This window comes from Budorcas taxicolor, chromosome 7, assembly GCF_023091745.1.
Source record: "Budorcas taxicolor isolate Tak-1 chromosome 7, Takin1.1, whole genome shotgun sequence".
Classification (NCBI taxonomy): domain Eukaryota; kingdom Metazoa; phylum Chordata; class Mammalia; order Artiodactyla; family Bovidae; genus Budorcas; species Budorcas taxicolor.
Window position 1 is genome coordinate 69,683,516 of NC_068916.1, and position 24,052 is coordinate 69,707,567.

The 24,052-nt window shown below is 41.2% G+C and overlaps 1 protein-coding gene across 2 annotated transcripts in view; it reads right to left on the minus strand.

The window, feature by feature from the left end:
* The window catches only part of EBF1 (EBF transcription factor 1), a 405,187-nt gene that overhangs the window by 12,509 nt on the left and 368,626 nt on the right, over positions 1-24,052 (minus strand). For both annotated transcript variants that reach the window (XM_052642605.1, XM_052642604.1), the window contains exons 11-14: positions 19,566-19,654; positions 2,753-2,818; positions 1,605-1,782; positions 761-940 (exon numbers count right to left, since the gene is read on the minus strand). In XM_052642605.1, the coding sequence (XP_052498565.1) occupies positions 761-940; positions 1,605-1,782; positions 2,753-2,818; positions 19,566-19,654 (513 nt within the window). The remainder of the gene's footprint in view (positions 1-760; positions 941-1,604; positions 1,783-2,752; positions 2,819-19,565; positions 19,655-24,052) is intronic.

A 24,052-nucleotide genomic window follows, 5' to 3' on the forward strand; every position in this document is an offset into this window, starting at 1 on the left:
TGGTTTTTTTTCTTTGTACATATAAAACACAAAAGGAAAAAAAAATCTAAACATTAAAAGAATAAAGGAGAGGGACTTCCCTGGTGGCCTAGTGGCTAAGACTATATGCTTCCAATGCAGGAACCTCCCACGTTCGATCTCTGGTCGGGAAACTAGATCCTACATGCCACAACTAACACGCAGTGCAGCCAATTAGGTAAATATCTTTAAAAATAAAAGATTTTAAGGTTTAGATACTCATTATCATGCTAAACTACTACTAGCACTTAACATTATCATTCTATCATTATGATTATTACCGAGATTTACTGACTGCATCACCCATGGGCTGAGCATTAGGACAAGCTTATTACATGCATTCTTTTAACCAAGTATCACAACAACTGTGTGGGAGGGAGAGTGGGTTCCTTCCCCATTTTACAGATAAGAACACTGAGGTTGAGAGAGGAGATGAACCTGCTCAGGGCCACCAGTCAGTGACTGGTAGAAGAATCAGACCCAGCTCCATCTGACTGGAACCTTGGGTTCTCACAATGACCTCACATTGCTACTCTGGTCACAGGCAAGCTCTGCTAGAGAAACAGGGGAGAATGATGAGCAAGGAGGACAGAGATTCCTGCTGGAGACAGTGCTGCCTTGGGTCCCATCACCTGGGTCCACACCTGGCAGGGCGGGGCCTGCACAATGAGCCAACACAGCACAACGCCCAGGTTTTGAAGCAAAAAATGTGCAGAAACACAGGACACACATCTTTACTTACTGGCATAGGGTGAGTTGGCAGCTGAGCCGTTGAGGAAGGTAGGGGAGCCACCCAAATTGGACATGGCAGCAGTGCCGTACCCATTCATACTCGTGGTGACCGAGTTATAGTTGGTCTGCTGGGGGGTGGTGCTCGGCACATACCCATGTGGTGACACGCTGCTTGAGTTGCGGGTGAAACCTGAGAGGCGGGGGCGAAAGCAAGGATGAGGGTGGCATTCAGGTGGGTGGTGGGCCTGGGAGGCTGGGGGAAAGGAGGCCTCTGGCTCTTGCCCCCTCACCACATCCCAAAGGGAAGGGGCCGAGTGATTCATGGGTGGGTTGGTGGTGCTAGCTCTGTGATTAAAATGGGAAGCGAGCGAAAGACGCATTTCTCAGGAGATCATAAATACTTAGCGGGCCTGTGAGAAGTGGCAATGCAGGACCTATAAATTATCATTTTGGAACAGAAATAAATCCCAATCTGAGAGATGTACCCTGGAAGTAACAGGTTCCTACTCCCTGGATGAGGGTGATAGGCTCTGGCCCCTCCAGAACTTCAATTCCAGCCCTCTTTGGGACCTGTCAGTCATGGTTTACAGTGAAAAGTCAAATGCAGAGACGGCTAAATTAATGGATCCTGTCTAGCCACCCGCCACCAGATTATCTGACATGATGGCTAGAACCAAAAATCTACAATAATATCTGATACACACAGACCCAGGAATCTCCCTTTTTGGGGGGGGGGGAATAATTTTAAAAAATAAACACTTTTGTGTCAAATAAATGGGGAGGGGTAGCTTGAGGTTGGGAAGGGACAAGGAAATCAGCCGGGGTGGGGGTGGGGACAAGGGAGGGCTCCTGACCCTGATTGGTGGCCTGCGACGCCTCGGAGACATTCACGGCCAGTTGTCCACTGAAGGAATTCACGCCCATCATTCCCGCATGGACCGAGGTGTTCGTGAGGGCCGGGAGCTGGCTGTGGTTGCGAGGAACACTGTACAGAGCCTCTGCGATGTCAGCCGCTCTCTTCAGAATAATCTCCTGAAAAGCAACAGGAGCATCCCGTGTAACTGCCCCAGTCACATTCCTGGGAGACCACACCCCAGGTGTTACTGCAGACTGCACTCAGGGCTTTCCATGATTAACTGCACTAACTTCTGCAACCTTTCCAACAAACCTGTGTGTTCAGTCTCATCCTCATCAAGCCCATACCTCAGACGGGCCAACTGAGGCTTAGAGAGGCGAAGACCTCATTTAAGGACACTTACCTCCTTAAGGACGGAACTGGGCTGCATAACTCTGTGTGACTTTTGACAGCCCATTAACTCAGCCAGTCCTCCATACTACCTTGCAGTACGGGACAGCAACCTGGGGCTTCCCTTCCCCACCAGTAACACAGAAAACTCTGGGGTCACTCTCTCTCACACACGTGTACACGTGCCCTGAAATTCATCTCCCTGGATGAAGTTAAGGGAAGGTTTACATGACAACCTGTGTCCTTAAGTATTAGTAGGCCTGTGTCCCTTGGACACCGACCAATTCAAGTGACACAAAAAAGGAAGGATTATCTCAGGCTTGTAGTTTCCTGAGCAAGTTGAATCAGAAACATGGAGGTGCTCTATGAAACAGAAGCAGACAATGTTCAGGCCTTGTTACACTTCTTAGGAGAAGAAATTGAGCCCCCCTTTTCCTCCTAAATTTTCTCGAAAACCTGAAAGGAATAAAATTGAGCACCAGTAACTCTCTTCTTCAATGATGAACTATATTCCCACAGGAGATTCCTTTTAAATAAAGTACCTTTTCTCGTAAGAAAAATTATTCCCTAGAAAAGGCAATAAAAGATTTACAAAAGAAGAGAGAAGAACTGAATGGCTTTGCAACATGTTAGGCCTGAATGACTTTTTACTCTGAACTCATGAAAGAGCTTTTATAATTTTCATGCTTTTTCATTCTAACAAGGACTCTGGGAGCTTCAGCTGAATGTGGAAGGTTCGAGACCCAGCACACTCACCTGGTTGTTGTGGGGCATCCCATAGAGTGCTTCTACCAGATCTGCAGCCCTTTTGAGTATCACTTCCTGTCAGGGAGAAAAGCAGATACAGTCCTCTGAGTGAAGGCAGGACGTCATTATCTTTTCACATGATCATGTTCTATTTTCCCTCTCACCATCCTTTGCCAACACACCACTTTAAAGGCAGTGGGTTTGGGGAACCCCAGAATGGTGTTAAATCACCAATTTATCCCTGTTCATATACACACTTAATCAAGTCAAAAGGTGAGCATCATTGGTACCGCAAGATAAAATACATCACTCAGTAGTCTGCCATGAGCACGATAAAGCACTCATATGTTTATTGCTGAATACAATTGCAAGGTCATTTACCAGATTACTACGATCGATGTCAGTTGGTGCATGTTATGAATCCCTAAGATGTGTTTATTTTGCACTTAATTGCTTATTCCAGGAACCATGACCTTATCAGACAGGTCATTTTCAAGAGATTTCCAATCAGTCTTCAGCTAGTAAGAAGCATGTGGCATTAGACTCCTCTTGTATATCTCCCTTGTGTGGCAGAGTCGTGAGATCAGGGGGTGATGTGCTGTTTTGTCAGAGGTTCTTACAAAAGAATTCTCCTGCCCCCAGAAGCTCCCTCTGCACCAATTTTCATGACTGGCAGAGTCTGCTTCTTTTATAGCAATTCTTTGCTATTTCAGTATTGTTTGTCATTTTCCCCAATTGCTCATTCATCCTCCTCCTAGGTGTTATGCTCTGCTGTTCACTCCAGTTGAAGAAAAAATGTCTCCTTTCATTTAGGTGGACTTCCATATTTAGCTAGCATGCCTGTTTCTAATAATATAGGGCACTCTACAAAAATATGTGTGGTGATAATTTTTTTCATTCTAACCACAAGAAATTGTTCCTTTATTCAGCCCCAATTTTCTGAAGATTCATTTATACTGCAATGTGAAAAGAAAAGCTAAGCTTGATACATGTAAAATGGAGGCTTATCAGAGAACCAAACATGAAGGCATAGTATGATTATCAGAGGTGATTTGCAAGAAGATATGTTTACTTTTTTTTTTTTTTGCTGTGGGTAAAGTTTCAAAAAGAAGTTTAACTTTAAACATTTTACACAATAGATTTCTGCATGGAGAAGCAGTGCTGTTGAATTTTCACATACTGCAGACACTGATCACAAAATAGGGATATAATTGCATTCATTTTGCTGTCACCATAGCCTCTTCAAAAATTCTTGAACAACTCTTGAAATGACAAGCTTTTAGATACATATTAGCATTTTTCAATTTTAAATTCTCTATAATATAAGATAAAATAGTTGTCATACTGCAGTAACTACTTATGACATATATAATGTCCTAAATTCAAAAATGAGGTAGAGGGGTTTTCAGTTCTCAATAAACATTTATGCATGCTTTAAGCTGCTGCTATACCCCATTTACAAAACAGTTCTGTTATTTTTCAGATAAGGAGTGGAAAACATTATATAATCAATGGGGTTTGAATCAATCCATCTGAAATAATTTCTTTATTTTTTTTAATGCAAGCTACAAGATAACCTACCCCATTTTTGTTTGCAGTGCTGTCTGACCATAGCAGTTAATAATTTACTATGGTATGGGCACAGTAAACCCTATCCCCAGATCAAATTCAGCCTGTACTGCTTTCATTAAAACCTCACGGCTTTATCTGGGTCTTAGAAAAGATTAAAACAAAACAGGATCAAGTTAGTTTATATACTAAAAGTTGACTTCTCTGGGTCTATATTCATTTCTTTCTTCAAATGGATATTTATGTCAGTGTTTGGGCTTGGCAAAGAAGATATTTTTCTTTCTTCTCATTTTAGGAAAAAAAATACAAGACTTTTGCTTGTCAAAAGGAAGATGAGGTATGCAGTTAGAACCTGCATTTGTGAACTTCAATCTTGGAACAGTATCATTGAGGATTTAAAGCAGTGCTTATTTTAATTTCACAGGACCAGGGAGGAGGCAAATTCCAATAAACTCCAGTATCTTTGAAGTTCTTGTACCTGAAAAATTCCAATTATCAGGGTAGGCTATATATTTTAAACTGATATTTTTAGTGATAACAGGTTTTGATGACATAATCCACTTGTTTCTTTTTCTGCTTACTCAATGCACAGAGCTCTCATCAGCATTCAACCCCTGAAAGTGAAACATGTGAACTTCACTTCCTAGAGCTGCCTCCTCCTTCAATCCATGGAGCCAGGACACGCTTTCCACTAGGCACATTGCTGTAGTTGGGTCAGCAGCCCAGCATTGCTTCAGACCAGCAGTCTTGAGGACAGTGAACTCAATGTCATGTCCTGAAAGTGACTCTCTTAAATGGTATCTTGCCTATTTTATAGTGTCCTTCATCGTGGTATCAACTTTGGGACTTAAGGGGGAGACGGCTTTTGGCTCAGCTTGGCCAATGTGATTCAGCTTCTATTAGTTATTTCTGCAAATGGGAAGGAGAAAGGAAATGTCTGGGTCCTCTATGAGTTAGTGCAGCAAACCTGCAAGGTGCTTGGATTTCGGTGACCAGAAAATTGCTCTCACCTCCATGTCATTAGGCTCCCAGTGAACTAGCCCCCAAGCGTGTTTGTGTTGGGGATCTAATATATTGCCTTTCAATCAGAGCTGAGAACCACTGAACACACAGACAGAACATGACGAGCAGGTCAGGAAAGCAATAAAGATTTTACAGAGCTGTCCAAGGTGCTAAATTTACTCAATAATGGGTTTGGCACCATAGTGTTAACCTCTCATTTACTACCAGTTTGAGGGACTAAATTGAAGTAGCTGACTTCATTTACCTTGAAATGTATATTTTATGACATTATGTAAGTAGATTGAAAGGGCACTGCAGTTTTAACAATTTAAAGGCTAAAGCATGTTTAAGATGAAACTTGAATATTTATTGTATATTGCACTTAAAGTATATAGAATGTTAAAATGTATTGATTAAATTTGTAAAAGGCATTATAAAAATGACAGGTAGTATAAAAGATGTATGCCTTTTAAAATCAAATTGATAGTATATGCTATCTCTTTGGTGGTCACAAGTGTAATTTTTTTGCAGTTTTATATGGTAATTTGAAAATTCTGTAATTTCACATTAGGAAATGATTGAGCCTAGGATGTTAAAAAAGAGAGAGAGAGAAATTTCCCATAAGGGGAAGAGCTGGATGTTTCATATAATCTTTTGTCTCTGAAATTGTTCCTAAAGTCTTATTTTTTGTGACATTGTATAAGGATCCTTCCATTCTAATATGCAATTTTAATATTTCTGAAAAGAAAGAGCATTTGACTAGTACTAATATCTAATTTTTCAAAGCATTTATTTGTCAGGAGAGATTTTCTCTTCTCTTCTTAATGTTTAAAACGACTCCCTGCTTGCAGTTTAAAACATGAGGGTAGAGATTAGACTCTTCCAAGATAATTAATCCTATCCTTGGATTAAAAAAAATACATATCCCATTGGGCAATTAAAAAGACAAATACTAGTACCCTAAATATTGAAAAGCCCCAGAGTCTCCTTATAGAGGTAATGCTTATTCTCCAACCTATATCCTGAGTCAGACTATTTTTCTTTTCATAAGTTTGGACTTATTCTCTCTTAAAGACACAGAAAATGTTTACTCTTTAAAAACAACAACTTTTTACTGCCCTATTTCCTTTCACAATAAAAACTGGTCATTACCTGCCTTGCTATGACCATTGATTGATGATTATGTGAATGGGATTCTGGAGAGAAAAAATGGATAAGCTATACTAAATCTGTTTAGAGTTAGTAGAAACACTGGAGAGATTCAAGGAACAGTCAAGTATAATTGTCATAAGTTTTGCTATGTTTTGGAACCTTAATGATAAAAATGCCAAATGAGCTACCAATACAGTGAGAAGATACGGCTTTACTTCCCATGTTGCAACCCAGTCAGTTAGCAAATAATTTTTAAACTTCCTGTTGCCCAAGTAGTTGCACACCAACATTCCTCTCCGGCACGTTTCAAGGCACCCTATCTTCCCAGAATTAAGGTACAGGGTTCCTGGGAGGTTGCAAAAGATCTCCACCCCTCTTTATTCAACCTCCTCTCCCTGTACATCTGAAGAACTCTATTCTGGGCTAGCTTGACCTCCTCAGTCTAGAAGGAACATGCTGGGCCCCCTCCTATCTCCAAACCATCATTCATTTGCTCTTACTTCATCTGGAACACTGGCTTAGGTCTGTGTCCATTTGCAATGCCTTCCCAATCCTGTAGAGTCTGGTAATGAATGTGGTACTGGTGGTGGTGGTAGAGTAATGGAAAAGAGAACTATTGTGTTTGGAAAGGGAGACTTTAACTCATTCAGTCCTCATGGTGTGTCTCTGTATCACCGTTTGGCAGATAAGGAGACTGAGACTCAGAGAGGTCCACCAATTTGCCCTGAGGTCACACAGCTAATGAATGTCTGAGCAGGGATTCAATCTCAGTCCTGTTACACATCAGAGCCTGAACTCTTCATACTTACACTATCCTATCAGAACTAATTCCACCTTCACTGAGACTCCAGCTTCGAACCTCTCTCATTCCTCTGAAAAAGAGTGCTGACTGCCCCACCCAGAGCCACACAGAAGTAGATTCTGTAGGGTCATTTTGTTCTTCTCTTAAGTGTGCGAGTCTTCAACCTCCAACAACTAGACTGTAGGTACTTTGAGGTCATGGCTATGTCTTAATCTCCTTCTCCAAGCCCCTAGCACTGTGTTTAGCAAACCACAGCCCTTGAGAAATTCATACTGAAGAGTTTATTCTAAAATAGGTACTGATTTTTAAAAGTATGTGCTTAATTTATATGAGGAAATGACCAAGTCATATATTTGGCATAGTTTATAAAAGCAGAAGACTTAAATTTGATGCCCCATTTGGCTCTAGACTTTTTAATCCAATATATAAATTCCCAAAGGTCATGTCTGGGGAGGTTTTTTAATACCATTTTTTAAGTGAATTTGCTCCTTCACTCCTGCTGACTTGTACTTACACTTTAATTTTTTGACTAATATAATGAATCATCTCGGGTACAGACATTATCTCAAGTTATAGGCTGCTATCAACATGAGGCTGGTCTTGATGTACATTAGCCTTTTATTAACTGTACTCCTAGACTCTTGGAAATACTTAGGTTTTTGCATACTCTCTGGAACAAGAAATATCATATCTGATATGCAGACATGGCTAACTCATCTTTCCTTCTGTTTTATGACAGTAAAATCTCTGAGGATTATTCACCCTCCATGTGAATCGTCAGCATCTGATCCCAAATGTGTTGCTCTTAATAATAAGTCCATGTTCACTGTGCCCACCCAGCCTCCCAGGGAGAGTGGGAAGGATGTCTAACCATGCGATACTGAGCCCATTTATAAATCCAGTTCAATGTTTTAAGTAATTCAAACCCAGATGAGCAGGGGAGATGGCCTGAACTCCCTTCCATTCAGAACACATACAGACCAACTCATAAAGCCAGATGGGCACCCATTTACCAACACAACATTAATTTCAAATATCAGAATCAGATTTTGAGACTCTGGAAACTCCCTCATAAAATTAAAGCCCAGGGATGCTTCAGTAATTTCAGAAGACAATCTGTGCTTGGCTTTATGCTCCCTCAAGTAGAAAATAATGTTTTGAGGGATGCAGAAAACAGAATCTAAACGATAAGCATCAATTATCAAAGTCAAGTTGACTTGGGTGATTCCTATGAAAGAAGTACAATACCTTCCTGTCACTACACATTTCCCTGACACCCATTTATCACCAATCTACTTTCCTTATCAGGGGAGTCAAGATACAGTGGGTCCAAATATCAGCAAAATATGGAGTGGAATGGCAAAATCACTCCTGATTTAAAGTTGATAAGCACCTATCAATGAAACCAGCACTGACTCCACGCACCTCCTCACTCTAGAGTTTACACTGGGTTCACGTTTTGAACAGTGTAATTCAGCTTATTAGCCTTTAAGTTTCAGCTCTTTCCCCACTTGCTTCTCAAAGTGTGGGTGACACTGATTGGAAACTCTAAGAGCTGAAAAACTGATTGGAAGTTTCTGGCAGCCCATTTCCCACAGAGCTGTATGTACAGCACAATAAATACTAGTTGTACTGAAAGGTATTTCTGTGGAGGGTAGTTTTCTATCCCAACTTCCTTTATGTTTATTCAGCCAAATGGAAAATTCCACAATGGTAGACTCTGCGTCCTTAAAAAAAAAAATCATATAATGAGGGCAGTGAGGGAAAGAATAAAACAAACCAAAATAATACTTGAGCACTGTTTAGTTTCCAATCCTCTGAGACATTCCTTAAATTTTTCATTTTTTCTGGTATTATGAACTTCTCAAAATGGAGCTTACTGCAGATCATTAGAAGCCTTTAGTGTCACACTTTAAACACTCTTTACTCAGAGGCCCTATGACTGAGAAGTGTCGCTTACATTTAGCATGGATATAATTAAACATGTTTCTGTTGAAAGGGGCATTCTCATTATGGCTAAGGACCACTTTAGACTAAATTGAAATGGAAAGGAGGAACATAGATGAGGTGTAGGTAGCAAGCGGTTATTTCTAGGGAGGCATAAAATGCCAAATGTGTAACAATTATATTTTACAACCCTGCATTCTAAAGACTTCAGAGCATTTTATTATATAAGAAGCCCCAGTTGAAGCTTAAGGAGCATTCCAGCACACACTCATTGCCCATAGCCTTTAAAGAAAAATAAAATTCAAACCATAATCAAAATCTGCAGAAAATTTCAAAACAAAGGATTTAAGTATTTTGAAAGGGTCTACTGCTATTCGCACAAGAGGCTTTAAAAGTATTCTAAAGACACTGCAGAGGTTTGAAGGGGAGGGGTGCTCCCAAACCTCCTCTTATTTTAAGGCAGATTTCGTGTTCAGATTAGATGATACTCCTCTTCTCAAACGTATGTTATCATTGTGCCACGTGGCTGAAGGTGCACCAGAAAGCTTTGCATCTGTTAGAAGCATGGTATAGAAGAGTTCTGAATCACATGAAATTAAGGCAGTTGTAAGCTAATGCAGCTATATCAACGTAAGACATACTAACTTACATGATTGACTTTTACAGTGGAAAGAAAAAGGCTGTTTTCAGGCAGCTGTTATTGCCTCAATGGAAAAAAAAATCAATGAAAGTGAAATGAACAAGAGATTTTGTCTGAGTTGCAGTTAATACCACTGAAGAGCTATGGATATTAAAAGGTCAACAAATAAATTAGCCAGAGTGTTATGAAATGAATGATTTGGCTTATAATTTTATTGAGTGAAAATTGTTCGCTGCCTATTAGACCAGGTAATTTTTATCTCGTGCCTCAATTACTGTTCCGTAAGCAATAATATAGTTGTAAGAGCTGCTGGTTCGATCGCGTGACCTCTGAGAAGCCGGCTAGGACAGCTGACTTTACTATGATGGATAACTAAGCTTGGTCTCCACGAGGTGCCAAACCTCCCTTTCCTGCAAGGGGATCTCATAAAAGAAACATTACAGCTTGATTCATTTTACCAAAATGTTCGACTTTTCAAGTGGCAGCAGTCAAGTGTAAATTGTGAAACCAGGTATTCCTGAGAAGACTGATGACAATGGCTCCCCCCTCCTTTTGGTCTTGTGGCATTCTCTTCTAAATGGTGCCATGGTAATTGGTGAATGGGAGCCTGGGGTGCTTCCCGCCACCAATACAGTGAAAAATGCTGTCTGCACCCTTGTGGATATGACCTGCTTGGAGGTACAGAGCTGAACTTGGTAACCTCTGGCTGGCTCTTCTTATTCCGATTCATTGTACTGGTTTAAGACCAACGCTCTGGGTTAGGTCCTGCTGAGTGGCCTTGGAAATCGACTTTCTGATCAGGATGAAAGTCTCTGCTTAAAGAGAAGGCTGTGGACAGAGGTGCCTTTTTCAGGGCTAGGTTGTAAAGTCAGCACATGAAACAAAAACTGCCTAGAGTCAAAATTACCCTTGAAACTCTTTTAAGTTGCCAAGGCCTGGGCTCTTAGAAACACAAAAGGCAGAAATTAACTACTTGTGTTTCTCTTTGTCTTTTGGCTGTGGCTTCCCTTTCCCTAGGGTGAGAGACAATAAATATCTAGTTTGAAAGTAAGAGGACCATTGAGTAAACAAAGAGATTTATTTTATGTATGTCGGCGTATGTCTGTGTATGTGTGTCTGGCGTGTGTGTATACAAATGTATGTGTATATTTATATTTTTGGACAAGTACGTGTAGTTAAACTTGAGTAAGAGATACATGCAGGCTGGAACTACGCTGGACTTTAAGGCTATCTAAGGGAGGCAAAAATAGAGTTGGTTTTGGCTTCTTAAATTGTTGAACATCACTGGTTATTACATGTACCTCCAGACGAATGGTATCTGTAAATGATGATTCCCAAAGCTTTACAGATGGTCCTGACTATAACTGCAATTAAAATTCACTGCCTCAAGACTGCTGGGGCTCTGTTTACTCCAGTGTTTAATTGAAGTGTTACTCAAGGCTGAAAATAGTAAGCATGGCCAGAGACATCCTAGTGTCTGTTTCTTTGGTCTTTAAGAGGAGGGTGTTGGGTGGTTAGGGGGTAGAAATGAGCCCCTTGTGCCTCCTCCTGTGACTTCTCCTTGAACTAATGAGTAATTATATTCAAAGCCTCTGTACACAGGGTGTGATATGAAGGTTAAAGTTACCCCCACACACACGCGCACCCACCCATCAAGAGCTCCATGCTAAAAAAGGACTTGAAGGAGGCTCAAGAATACAGCTATTGGAGTAACTGTTATTACAAGTCCCTACCGCGATGACTCGGGGGCTAAAGAGAAAGAGAATTATCTCCTGGTATTGTATATGTATTTTTAATTCCTGCTGCCTCTTTCCCCTGACTCAGCCATCTGTGAGCTACCCTCAGACCCTGCTGCCACCTTCCTCCTCCCCCTAGCTGAACTTGTGGAATTCTAAAAATCTGGTTTATAAAACTGCCTTTTTTCTTACAATTCCCATTTCTTAATTCTAGGAGGCAGTGCCTTAGAGATTCGGGCTCTGGAATCCAAAAGCATTGGCTCAAAACCTGCTTGGCCACTTGCAGCATTGTAAATGCAGCCCTTGGTTTCCTCTGTTTCCTCATCAGTGGACTCAGACCAGCTTCGAGCTCAGCAGACAGGCTTACGGACCAGGAGGCAGTGATAACCCTTACTTATTTTCCAGAGAATTTGGGCAAACCACGTGCATTCTTAGAGCCAATGTGGATTATGTGCCTGCAAAACCCTGTGAAAGGCTCTGAACAGACTAATGGGGAGGAAATCTGGACATGGAAAGTCTCTATTGGCAGCTGCATGAGCTGTCCTGAGCCTCAGTTTCCTCATCTCTAAATTGGGCATGATTCAATAGTGACCGAATGCCTTACTGCAGAGTTGGTTAGTTTAAGAAAACATAAATAAAGTAACACAGTGAGAATTAAAACTTCTGTGGGAGTCATGGCCTTTTTAATGAAGCTACAATCTCCGTCCCCAGAAAAACAATGTGTGCAGGCAGGTGTGTGCATACTCATCTCACACACATACTTGTGTATACAATTTCAAAGGCACACAAAACTAGGTTAAACTCCCCCGATAAAAGAAGCATAAGCAGGAGGGGACACCAAGCCCCTGAACTGGGCATATTATCAAAATGGGGAAGTGGAATTTGCCTGTGAGTTTTCTGGCAGAGACAGAGGAGAGAGGGGTAAAAAAGAACTGCATTCCACGGTTTGTGTTTTTGACAAGAAAAGGCAGAGACAAAATGGTTTTTGGAAACAAACCCAAGCATGCTTTTCCTAAGAGGTGAATATACCATATGATTTGCTTTTGTTACTGTTTTTTTTTTTTTTGGTTTGAGTCATTTTGGTTCCCAGATATAATGTTAATAGAGTTTCTTAAAATTAAAAACAAAACAAATAAATGATTAGGATTAGAGAGCAGGGCCGGTGTCACAGTGTGGAAGATAAAGACATAGGGTTTTTCCTTCTCCTCTTCTGAAACCCTCAGTCATCCCCTTTTCTGCTAACAGGCAATGTGGTTATGCAAAGATTTCTTATTTGTATTTTCACTGATGCAACTGCAGGTTTTGAATTACGGATAGTCTTTGCATAAAGACTAAAACAATAAAAACATAATTAGAATACATGGTATACAGCCGACTCCAGTTTTATTTTGCCCCAGCTCTGTATTTATGATAAATCACTAAACACGACCGATCTTTAGGGCGGGTGATTTGGGGTCTCGTCTCTGCATTGAGCAAAACCAGGGCCTGTGACTAGCGTCTGAATTTCCATTCTGCAAGTGTACAGTGGAACTGAATAATATTTGGCACAATGCAGTGCACAACTGAGCCACTAAATGGCTGATTTACTAAATTGTTATTAGATGAGCCCTTGCTGTTCCAAATGAAAGTGCAGTCACTGTCTTCCTGCATGGCGTGTTCAGATTGTTCTGTGTTTAAATATTCAGCATGAGGCTAATGCGAACTGATGAACTGAGACTATAAACATTCACTTTCAATACAGACAGAGCAACAGAGATGAAACATATCATGTGGCCTGTGGAGGTGAAAGTGATTTATATTTAAGGATGTTGCTGCCTACTTCCATTACTTTAAGGTACTCTTAATTAGCATGGTGTTGGAAATGACTAATTCCCGTGTACAGGAAGAAGAGGCTGGGATTGTTATTTTTTTTTGCACACCAGTGAATGAGAAGCTACCCCAAGGATCTGCTGCCTATGTTGTGGTTCAGAACCTTGAGTTTTATTCATGGCGGGCTGCACCATGCCAGCAGAGTCTTATTTCTTCTGGGAGAACTATGGTTTCTAACATTCAGCGTTTTCTCTGTACCCACCCAAAAGGTCCACAGCCCCCTCCTCAGTACCATCTATGCTTCAGCAGCCCACCTTCCTTACCATCGGCATCTACTGCACTGACTCCACAGCCAACCCAGGACCTCACTCTCCATCTCACCAGCACCTTTACTGACACTGCTGGAATGAAGAACAACCCTTGCTCCCTGGACAAAGATAACCCCCTCCGCCTTCCTCCCCTTGGAGGGCAGTTATAGGCAAGCACTTAAAATACTGTGATCACTTACAGTAGATTAGAATTTTTTATTGGTGCCCTGTTGCCATAACAACACGAAGACAGCAGATGACTTAAGCTAAGCTTGCAAAGCAAAAGGCTGCTCATCTGGCAGTTAAAATGAATACAGTTCATTTCACAAGTTTCCCATATGGACTCATAGTGTATGGTAATGAGGAGACCATATGGTGAGAGAAAATGCAGTGAGAACAATTGGGTTCCACTGGCTGAGTGGGAAGTAGGGAGAGAAAACCCGGGTGAGAGATTCCGGTGTGTGCGCTCTTTGGGTTCAAGGTTTGGTTGAGGTTTGTTTGGGTTTGCGTTTGGGATGGTTGTGTTCCGTAGGGGTTTCGTGTTTCTTAATCTGTTCCTTAATATGTCGGCTGCGTGAAATGACAAACATCTTGCAAATTTTGCAATATCATTCATCACAAACTGTCAGCAGTGTTTGCAAATCTGACTTGCAAGATCTTTTAAATGTGTTGTGCTTAAAAGGCAACAGTACTAAGTTTTTAGACAAAGTGCAAGAAAATTTAAGCACTTCTGACAAGCAGAAACATTAACAGTAATCATTTTAAAAACACTTGCATCTTTTGCCTGGGTGTTTAGCTGTAAATAATGCTAGAATGCATAAAAGCTTTAAAGTAAAAAATGGAATAAATACTTTTTATTATGTTTCATACAGGATAACAAAAGAAATGCTGTGCCCCATGTGCATATGTTATCCATAGGTACAGAGGTATGGAGATACCCCACTCTCCTCACTGCTCACCAGATTGGAAAGTGGGGAGGACAGCTTGAGAGAGGCTCTAAAGTCAATTCTGTACTATACATGCTTCATAAAAGATGAATATAAATGCATTAGTTAGACACGGTGAGCTAAATTAGAAGGTCAGGCAGGGCTGGGAGGGCTGAAAAATCACACAACCAATGAGTGTAATTACTCTTTTTTAAGTCTATTAAGTGGTGTTGTTCTATCGAGGCTCAAGGGTATAGGACATGAAGAACAAGATAAAGTAATGTGTATTTATTACTCCCACTGGATCAATTTACCAGATATTTTCAGCTCCATAAAGCAAAATACACAAATGCCGCCTTTGTTACTTTTCTCAAACTGCTTTATTTTCTCTAAAAGAGGGACTGGCTCTTGGAGAAGAGACACATTTGCCCTGTGCAGGTCCCCATGCCAACCCCTCTGGGCGGGGAAAAGAGAGAAAGCTGGTGCATGTTTAAGTAGGATGGGGCTGAGGTTAGGTGAGGGACAGGAGAGAGAAGCCTGTGGCCTCAAGGCAGAATTGCTTGGGTTTCCAGAATTGGAGGGAAATGGGAACTTGATGCAGTGAGGCCCGAGGCCCTGCGTGCGAACCCTAATTTTCCATGTGCTTGCTGTGAGTGGCACGCCGCCAGCCCTCTGGAAACTCTGACCCTGTGATGTGGGGTGTACCCATCTTGCCAGGAGTAATAGCCCGCATATACTAAAGTCTCACTATCAGCCCGAGAGACCCTGTTGCATAAATTATCTTATTAACACCCAACAGCCGCACCATGGGGCAGCTGCTTTCCGAAGGAGCAATCGGAGTCTGGGAAGGGTGAGTCTGTGCGCAGACAGCGCAGGCGGTTTTCAAAATCAACGTCCACCTAACCTGAGTCTCCCCTCCTGACCGCTGTGCTTTTCAGAAACCTTGATAAAGCCATGCCAGGCACATTGTGGGCACGACATGTTACCTATTCCCTGGGCCTCACCGCAAACTCATGAATGCCGGCCAAGCGCGATGCCTCTGTACTAATGCTCACGGATCACTCAGGAAGACAGCCGGCAAACTGAAGGGGACAGGGACACCTCTGGCCTTCAAACAGAGACAGCTGGCTCCTCGCTCAGTACTTCTGGATGGCCTCCTGCATCTCAGCATCTCAGCGCTTCTAAGTGACCACAGTCGCCATCCCCCTCACCTCCACCTGATAAGAAAGGTCCACTTTCACCCCAAAGTTGGTCAAAAGTTCCTCTCCCTCCTGCCAGGATCCAGAAAGGAAGGCACATCTGTATGACAGAAGAGAATGCTGCAGCTGGGAACCCTCGGCCTGCCCTTCTCCACATGCTCAACAGAAAGGAAACCAAATCACACCTGGGCTTTGCATAAAGACAGTATTGTAAATCGGTGTGTATGGCAACTACCCCTGATGGTAGCTTTTGGGGACAAAAATCATCTGCAGAGAAGGATTCCCATTTTCTCATTTGGTAAATGGGAATGAGGTCTGCTCTCCCTTCTCTCACAAGAGGGGCCCCCATAAAACAAAGCATGTACAAGTTCTTTGAAAAAGCGCAAGCCAGTATACAAAGGCATATTATTATGGAAAGCTGTCTGCTTGGTCTTTGGAGCAGTTTCATTTGACAGAATATGTGGGTGGTTGTATGAATCTAGCTTTGTCTATTCACAAACACATGGGTTTAATAAAGTGGAGTTTGTTTTTTAAGGTGTGTGGTCCACGGCGCACTGAAACACTCCTGTTTGACAAACACTGACCACGATTCTAAGAAAGGCGGAGCCCGTTTTCGTCCCTCAAACAATGGACAGCGGGACTATAAATCTCCCAGGTCCACAGGAATACCTCGTGCTGGCTCCATCCGCCACTTCCTGACCCTGCTCTTGAACTCTCACTCCACCTTCACATTCAGAGCCAAGAGGACACCACTCTGATCTGAGTCACAGAGAGAGCTTCCTGGGGTGGGCTCTGGCCAAAGCTCTCGCACGGCGCAGTGGCTGGATGCAAGCTATGGAGTGTTTCCTTAACACACAAACCCATTGTGTCCTTGATTACTCTTCCCAAACCCAGGAAAGCAGGGCTGGGAATTTCACCATCGGGCCACCAGGGACGAAGTGACACGTGCCTGGGCTATTTGTTCAACGATTCTGAACGTGATGTGCAACCGTGAAGATGTTTTTAAAAGCAAATACACAACACTCAACCATATATTCCTGTTTCTCTCCTTTCTTTATGAATAAGTGCTGCTTGGGAGCTAGAGACCTCAACCATTAAACCAAATTTGTCTCCTGTTTTTTCAGTAAATATTTATAGAGTGGCAGCGATGGGCCAGAAACTATACCATGTAACACACAGGATTACTTCTTTTTATCCTGATGTGATCCTGGTAATGTCTGCATGGTTATTTTGAAGTGAAGTCGCTCAGTCGTGCCCAACTCTTTGTGACCCCATGGACAGTAGCCTGCACCAAGCTCCTCCATCCATAGGATTTTCTAGGCAAGAGTACTGGAGTGGGTTGCTGTTTCCTTCTCCAGGGAATCTTCCCAACCCAGGGATCGAACCCAGGTCTCCTGCATTGTAGACAGATGCTTTACCATCTGAGCTCCAGGGAAGTATTTTACCCCCATTTTATAGATGAAAAAACTGAGGCACAGAAAATAAAGCATACAGTCCACTGTTGACCCAGATTGGGATTTCCTGAGTGGCAGAGATTGGTTAGGAGAGCTCTCCAAAGTCAGAGTCTCATTCTCACATCTGGCAAATAATCACAGCTACCTTTTTGTTGAGTGACATATAAGTGATGAAGGCAACCCCTCAAAGAAGGAAATTTTACTATCTCCATTTGACAGAGAAGGAAATTGAGATACAGAGCGGTAAAGAATTTTGGGGCAAAAAGGAGTTTTGACCCAGATGACAGAGCTGGAGGTGGCATGGTTCTGAGTTCCACCTCACCCAATCTGACTCTCCAGTCCCTTCAGTAGACTCGAGAGAGATGCCAAATGAAAGTGAAAATGGTTCCCGAATGGAAACAATGGGAAGAATCTGCTATGCACTCATGACTTCTTTCTACCACTCAGAAACCTTAGGGACTGACCACTGGGTGGACACATATTATTTACATCCTTGTGCTATGAAATTATCAATTATTTTCCCATAGGAAATGCATGGGAGCTAGGTTCTTGCCAGACAAAGGAAACTAAAGATAATTCTCTCCATGGCACTCCTATGCTGCAGAAGCAGAGGATCAGTCACTATTACTCTTAGATTCTCTAACTGCTCACCAAGAATAAGTCAGGGTGAAAGGGAAGGAGGTGTCAGGTGGAGGCCCCTTGCAAAGACAAGGATCTGAACAGACTGACACATCATAGAGTTTCTTCCTCAGGTAAAATGCTCTCAAGAAGTTTTTCTAAGGTGAGTAGCACCTAGCGGAGGTGAAACTATAATGGGAACTCAGGGCTGAGGCTGAAGGCTCTGTAGTTCTTCCCAGGCTTAGGAGAGGACAGACTTTGCTTGTCACAGTTCTTCCTCTCTTCCGGCAGGCAGGGCCCCTCACCACCCTGCCAGCCCCTCATATCTGTGCATCAGTTTCAGGGGTGGGATAGCTTTCTCCTGGACAAGGCCCATTCTGACAGGTGGCCCTGCCCGCCCTGCTCCCATGCAGCTGACCCCACAGGTAAGATGTGATGATGAACTGATCACCTACAGAAGTTTGCTGAGCTAGGAAGGATGCCAATTTCATTTTTGTAAGTGCTTTACGCGGGGAAACGGACCTGGAGACGACATATCTCTAGACTTACTGTGGCTTGTGTAGTCAATGAAATTTCACTGTGCATCGTCCTGCCCTTTGACATTCTTTAGCATTAGGCATTCTCTCCTCTGAGTCCTCACACAACATTGGTTGTCCTTTTGTTAAATGTGGCTATTGTTTTCTGTTATGCATGGTGTTGTATATGGCTATATCTCCTACACATGGCCTGACTTCCTTGGGTACAGAGATGGGAATCTCAACGCTGACAACAGTACAGAAGAGAAACCAATAGACGTGCATTTCCTTTTTTCTGCACTGGCAGTTAATGACAGATCACTGTATGACATATATTGCTCTGAGTGGAATTTCTGTTTAGTTTCTCCCAATTGTGTCTTAGGTGGGATGTTTCTGGAGGGAAGAGGCTCATGTCTCAGTGACCCAAATGCAAGATCTGTCAGTATGCTTTCCTTTGAGCTCTAGCTGTTCTCCCCTCACCAGGAATAGTCATGGGGGCAGAAAGCAATATTCTGTTTCTTCTTGAGACATGATATGATAGGATGATTAATAATCTGGACTTTGGAAGCAGGCTTTGTAGATCGGAATCTCAGTTCAGTGGTTTACATGTTGTATGACCTTGGGCAATTGATTTAACTTCTCTCTAGTTACTTTCTTCCCTAAAAATAGAGGTGGTAATGGTACCAATCTCCAAGGGTTTTTGAGAAGAAGAAATGACACAAGTGGGCTTCCCAGGTGGTGCTAGTGGTAAAGAACCCACCTGACAACATAGGAGACCTAAGAGATGCAGGTTTGATCCCTGAGTCAGGAAGATCTCCTAGAGGAAGGCCTGGCAACCCACTCCAGTATTCTTGTTTGGAGAACCATGGACCTCTGGTGGGCTATCATTCTTGGGGTTACAAAGAGTCAGACATGACTGAAGCAACTTAGCATGTATGTACAATGACCCAAATACAAATAAATACAACATTACCTGGCACATGAGTGCTTATTACTTTGATTACTGCTTACCTTATTGTACTAAATACACAAAGCACAGAAATACTGAGTTGCTTCTTTATGAAAATTTATCAGTAGCAAAGTTTTCTGCCAATCATCCAAGCCCACACCTCCAGAGACTATAAACCAAAGAGAAGGTATCCTACCTTTGGCAAACGCTCAGGGTCACCAGGGTGCCGGGGAATAACCTTCTGTAACCTCTGGAAACCATAATCAATGGTAGGTTCGTTGAGCGCTACAATGAAGAAGTCATACAATTAGAACAATTTCAGGAAATAAAGCAGCATATGATTTGCAGCACTTGTGGTGTGGAAATAACTAGGAAGTCCAAGGTTTCACTGATACTTCTGAATTAGATCATAAAATGATGGACAGATGATCCCTTTTGTTGAACACGTCCACCATCTAATTCCTGCTTTTCACCATGGTGGGGACTGACTCACTCTAAAGAACATGAGAAGCAGGTCCTAAACTCTGCTCTTCTGGCCAAATTCTATATTTCTTACATTGTTGATGGTAGAGAGTAAAATGGAATTGGATATGAGGTTATAGGATTTCCTTTAGTCAGAAGGTTGGGTTAAAACACTGGAAGGCTTGTCCAAGGGTGTTTACAGTCATAAACAGCATAAGAATCTGCTTAGGTACAAAATATTGAGTGGCCCTCAGTTGATAGAGGAGCTCGATGCCAGCGGTGGCAATTAAGCAAGAGTGTGGTGATGGGCACAGGAGTCTGGATCTTCTCAGTATGCAAAGCCTACACTACCCTTGGAAGACTCTGAAATGAGACAGGTATTGAAAATGCCCTTGGTATGACACCCTCACATCTAAGATGACAGACTGATGCACCAACATCAATATTATTTCAGGGAAAGGCTAACCCCTGTGGAGCAACCAGCTTAGAACAGCTCGGTCCCCAGGATGAATTTTTAAAAAGAGTAAAAGAAGAGCATAGTATTTGGAGATAGTGGGCCTTTCTGTACCCTAATTGACTACACTTTCTTCAAAGCATCCTTAAATTCAACAAGCCACAAAGTGGACTCTGGTATATCGTTTTCAAAGTCCCTCCCCAGGATATGAAATATCTCCAGCCTTCCTTGCCTGACCAGAAAAAGATGGCGGCTCCATCCTCTACCTCATCCCTCATCTCCTCTAAGTAATGGATGGGTGTGGGGGTTTGTTCTTTTATTTTTAGTGTAACCAAAGTATTCAAACACATAGTTTCTCCCTTACTGAATAAAAAGACAGTCTCTGCAGTTCTGACATTTTGCTATACATTAGAAAACAAGGTGCCGCATGCTTTACTTAAAATGTACTTCCATTAACCTAAATTTTAAAACTAAGATTCATACTACTGCTAACTTTAAAAAACTGTATTAAATTCAAATAGGTCCCAAGGCTAATGGAAGCAATTTGTATACCAACCCAAACTGACTGGCCCACTTTTCAAAATACAGGTATGATAATCTTGTGGTTTTAAAAGGATATTTAAATTGAAAGACTGTGAATTTAGTACATAATTATACCAATAGAACCCTTTAACTTGTCAACTTGTAAATCTAAAAGGCTATCAATCATTTCTAAAGAGGAAATAAACCTTAAAATTCCTTGATTGACAGTGCTTACTTTTTATGTAAGAAAAAAAAAAAAAAAAAGAAGGGAAAAAAGGCTGCATAAAGTGGCCAGAAATCCATTTACAAAAGTACATTGTTTTACATAGGTGAGTAAAAAGCCAATAATTACACCTCCAAAAGACATATAAATCAGAGTAAGTACTTTTTCCTCACTTGTGTATTTTAAGTTGGAGTGAACTTCAGGTAACTTTTTATTAAGATTTCTTTTACCCAAATGCAGTGCTTGTTGAAGTTGTTAATAGAGCAGCATTTTCATTTAAGATAATGTAATCATTTTTGCAAATATGAGATTTAGCCATTTCTCCCACGTTCTCCTCCTCCCTACTACCAATTCCAAATGGTAAACTTTCAATCTGTCTCTTGTGGAAATTAACTAAAATTACACCCAAGTGAACCAAACCTCTCTATACTAGTATATGAGTTAAGGCATAATATTTATTATTCCTCCCATTTTATGAATTACTTTCTAAACCCTTGAGAAGAATTCTTTTTTCAAATTAGACTTGTAGAGAAAAAGCCATGGAATTCTTTATGCAGGAGAGCTGTGACTCATAAAATCCCCAGTATTTAATCAAGAAATGCACAAGAGTAACAGGAATGAGCACCTAGGTTAACTCGTATATCACATATCTCCCACCCATAATGCTAATTGCCAACAAAGATGTTTAACCATAAAAACAGCTTTAGGCAATTAAACGTATCATTTTAATATCTAAAGATATAGTTCAGCATGCTGAAAAGTCTAATTCTTGGTTTTACTTTTCAGTGTAAGCCACCAATAAAACTTGACTTGTCGACCTACCCCTTCAGTTGTTTGCATAATGAATTAATTCCTACTGTGTCAAGAAACTCATAGCTGTTAACTGAATGACTGTCTGATGTATTAGGAGGAGGATGTGTTTCTCTGACTACAGGACCAACTCACAGCAGAATGACTGACATTTAGTATCCACAATTAAAACAACTGATTCAAATATCATATGGAACTAATAGCTAAAGAGCTGAGAAGTCATTCTGCTGCCATAAACAGTAATTGAATTAGATATATTAAACTCATTATTCAAAGAAAAATAAGCATCTAGTCTATGGAAGTATGCTATGTGAGGGGAAATATTTTAGGTAGAGGGACAAAGACTTTTAATTTATTTCCCATGTCTTTATGATTTGCTCTACACTCATATTTTCTATTAACCTGCCCTCAGTTTAGGTACTGAATATTTCGATGGCATTGTCCAGTGCTGTAAACAAAGATAACACTAAAGATATGTAAGCAAAGCTCATTGTCTTAATTCAAAGTTGCCTGATGATTTCTCTGACTGCACTAGTCTAAAGAAAAGTATTAAACCAATTACCGAGTGAGAAGGGCCATCTGATAAAGATTGTTACTTATAAACAATAAAACCCTGAAAACTGATTAACAGTCAAGGGAGGGGGATGGCTAAATTATGGCACACCCATAGGAATATGATGGAGTCCTCAAAAGCAATGCTTTGGGGAAAAAATAGAAAAAAAATTTAGTGGCATAAAATATATTGCTGTGCCAAGAAGCAGATCACAGAAGCATTTTGCTGTATGGCTACTTCTTTTTAATGAACATATACAGAGAAGAAAGAAAAGGTTTCTGTGTATAAACTGCTTAACAGTAGTTCTAAGAAGTGAGTCTTAGAGTGCTTTTCTTCCTTCTCTTTGTGCTGTGCATTGTATACATTTTCCACAATGAACATATATTACTTTTATAATCAGAGAAAAAGGTTAAGAGCTAGAGATTGTTCCCAAGATGGAATCTGACCTGCTTGTATAAAGTAATGACATAAGAAACTTTGCCTTAAAAGGGGTCTGTATACCCTTTAATAACCTTGCCTAGGTTATTACAGACCATAAGAAAAATAAGTAGTATACTCTCGGCCAGTTGTATAAATATGTGACTATTCATAAACTCTCTGAAAATCAACAGAGAAGGTAACGGGGAGGAATCATAAAGAATGGTATATTTATTTTCATCAGTGGGGGTAGTCGTACCTTAGGGACATACATCTACTCTGCAAGAATGTAATATAAAGTTAATCCTTCAACAAAGTGACTTCATTATATTCAAGCACAGGGCTCAGGGGGCGCCAGAAGAAATGTAACTAGTCAGGTTTTTCCCCTCAAAATTTGAGACAATTCTGAGAATTCTGCAGAGAAAGAATAAAACTTAATCAGACATGATTAGTCACAAAGTATAAGTATCTTAGGTTGTAAAAAGAAAAAACAAGAAAAAGAAAAAGAAAAAACAAATTGTCAACTGCAAAAGGATTGCAATGATGAGGGCCCCTCACGTCACCCCATTTTCAAACACCTAGTCCACACTCTGAATAGGGTTTGAGAGGCTGTTATCCCAAACCAGCTAGAGATGGTAACAGAAAAAGAGAGGCTCAGAGGTTTAGAAAAGTCCATAATCCCAAAGATGAAAAGCATCCATTTTTAAATCAGAATAATAAAATGGGACCAATGAGGGTACTTTAAAAATTCCATAAGATAAGACTACCCTGGTGGTTCAGTGGTTAAGACAGTGCTCCCAGTACAGGGGGCATGCATTAAATACCTGGTCAAGGAACTAAGATGCCACATGCCACATGGAACAGGGGAAAAGAAAAATAAGAGGAAAAAATTCCACAATATAATTAATTGTCCATTGATTCTATAATCATTTTTAGTACCTCCCATGTGTTCAGATGATGATAGGAATTAACTCTTTTATGTCACATAAGCCCTTAAATGATGTCAGTGACATCACAACTTGATAGACATGAGTTTGAGCAAGCCCTAGGAATTGGTGATGGACAGGGAAGCCTGGCATGCTGCAGTCTATGGGGTCACAAAGAGTCAAACACAACTGAGTGACTGAACTGAACTGTAGCCCTTAAAAATAAAAGACACACATACCCAATGTTCACTGCAGTACTGTTTACAATAGCCAGAACATGGAAGAAACCTAGATGTCCACTGACAGATGAATGGAT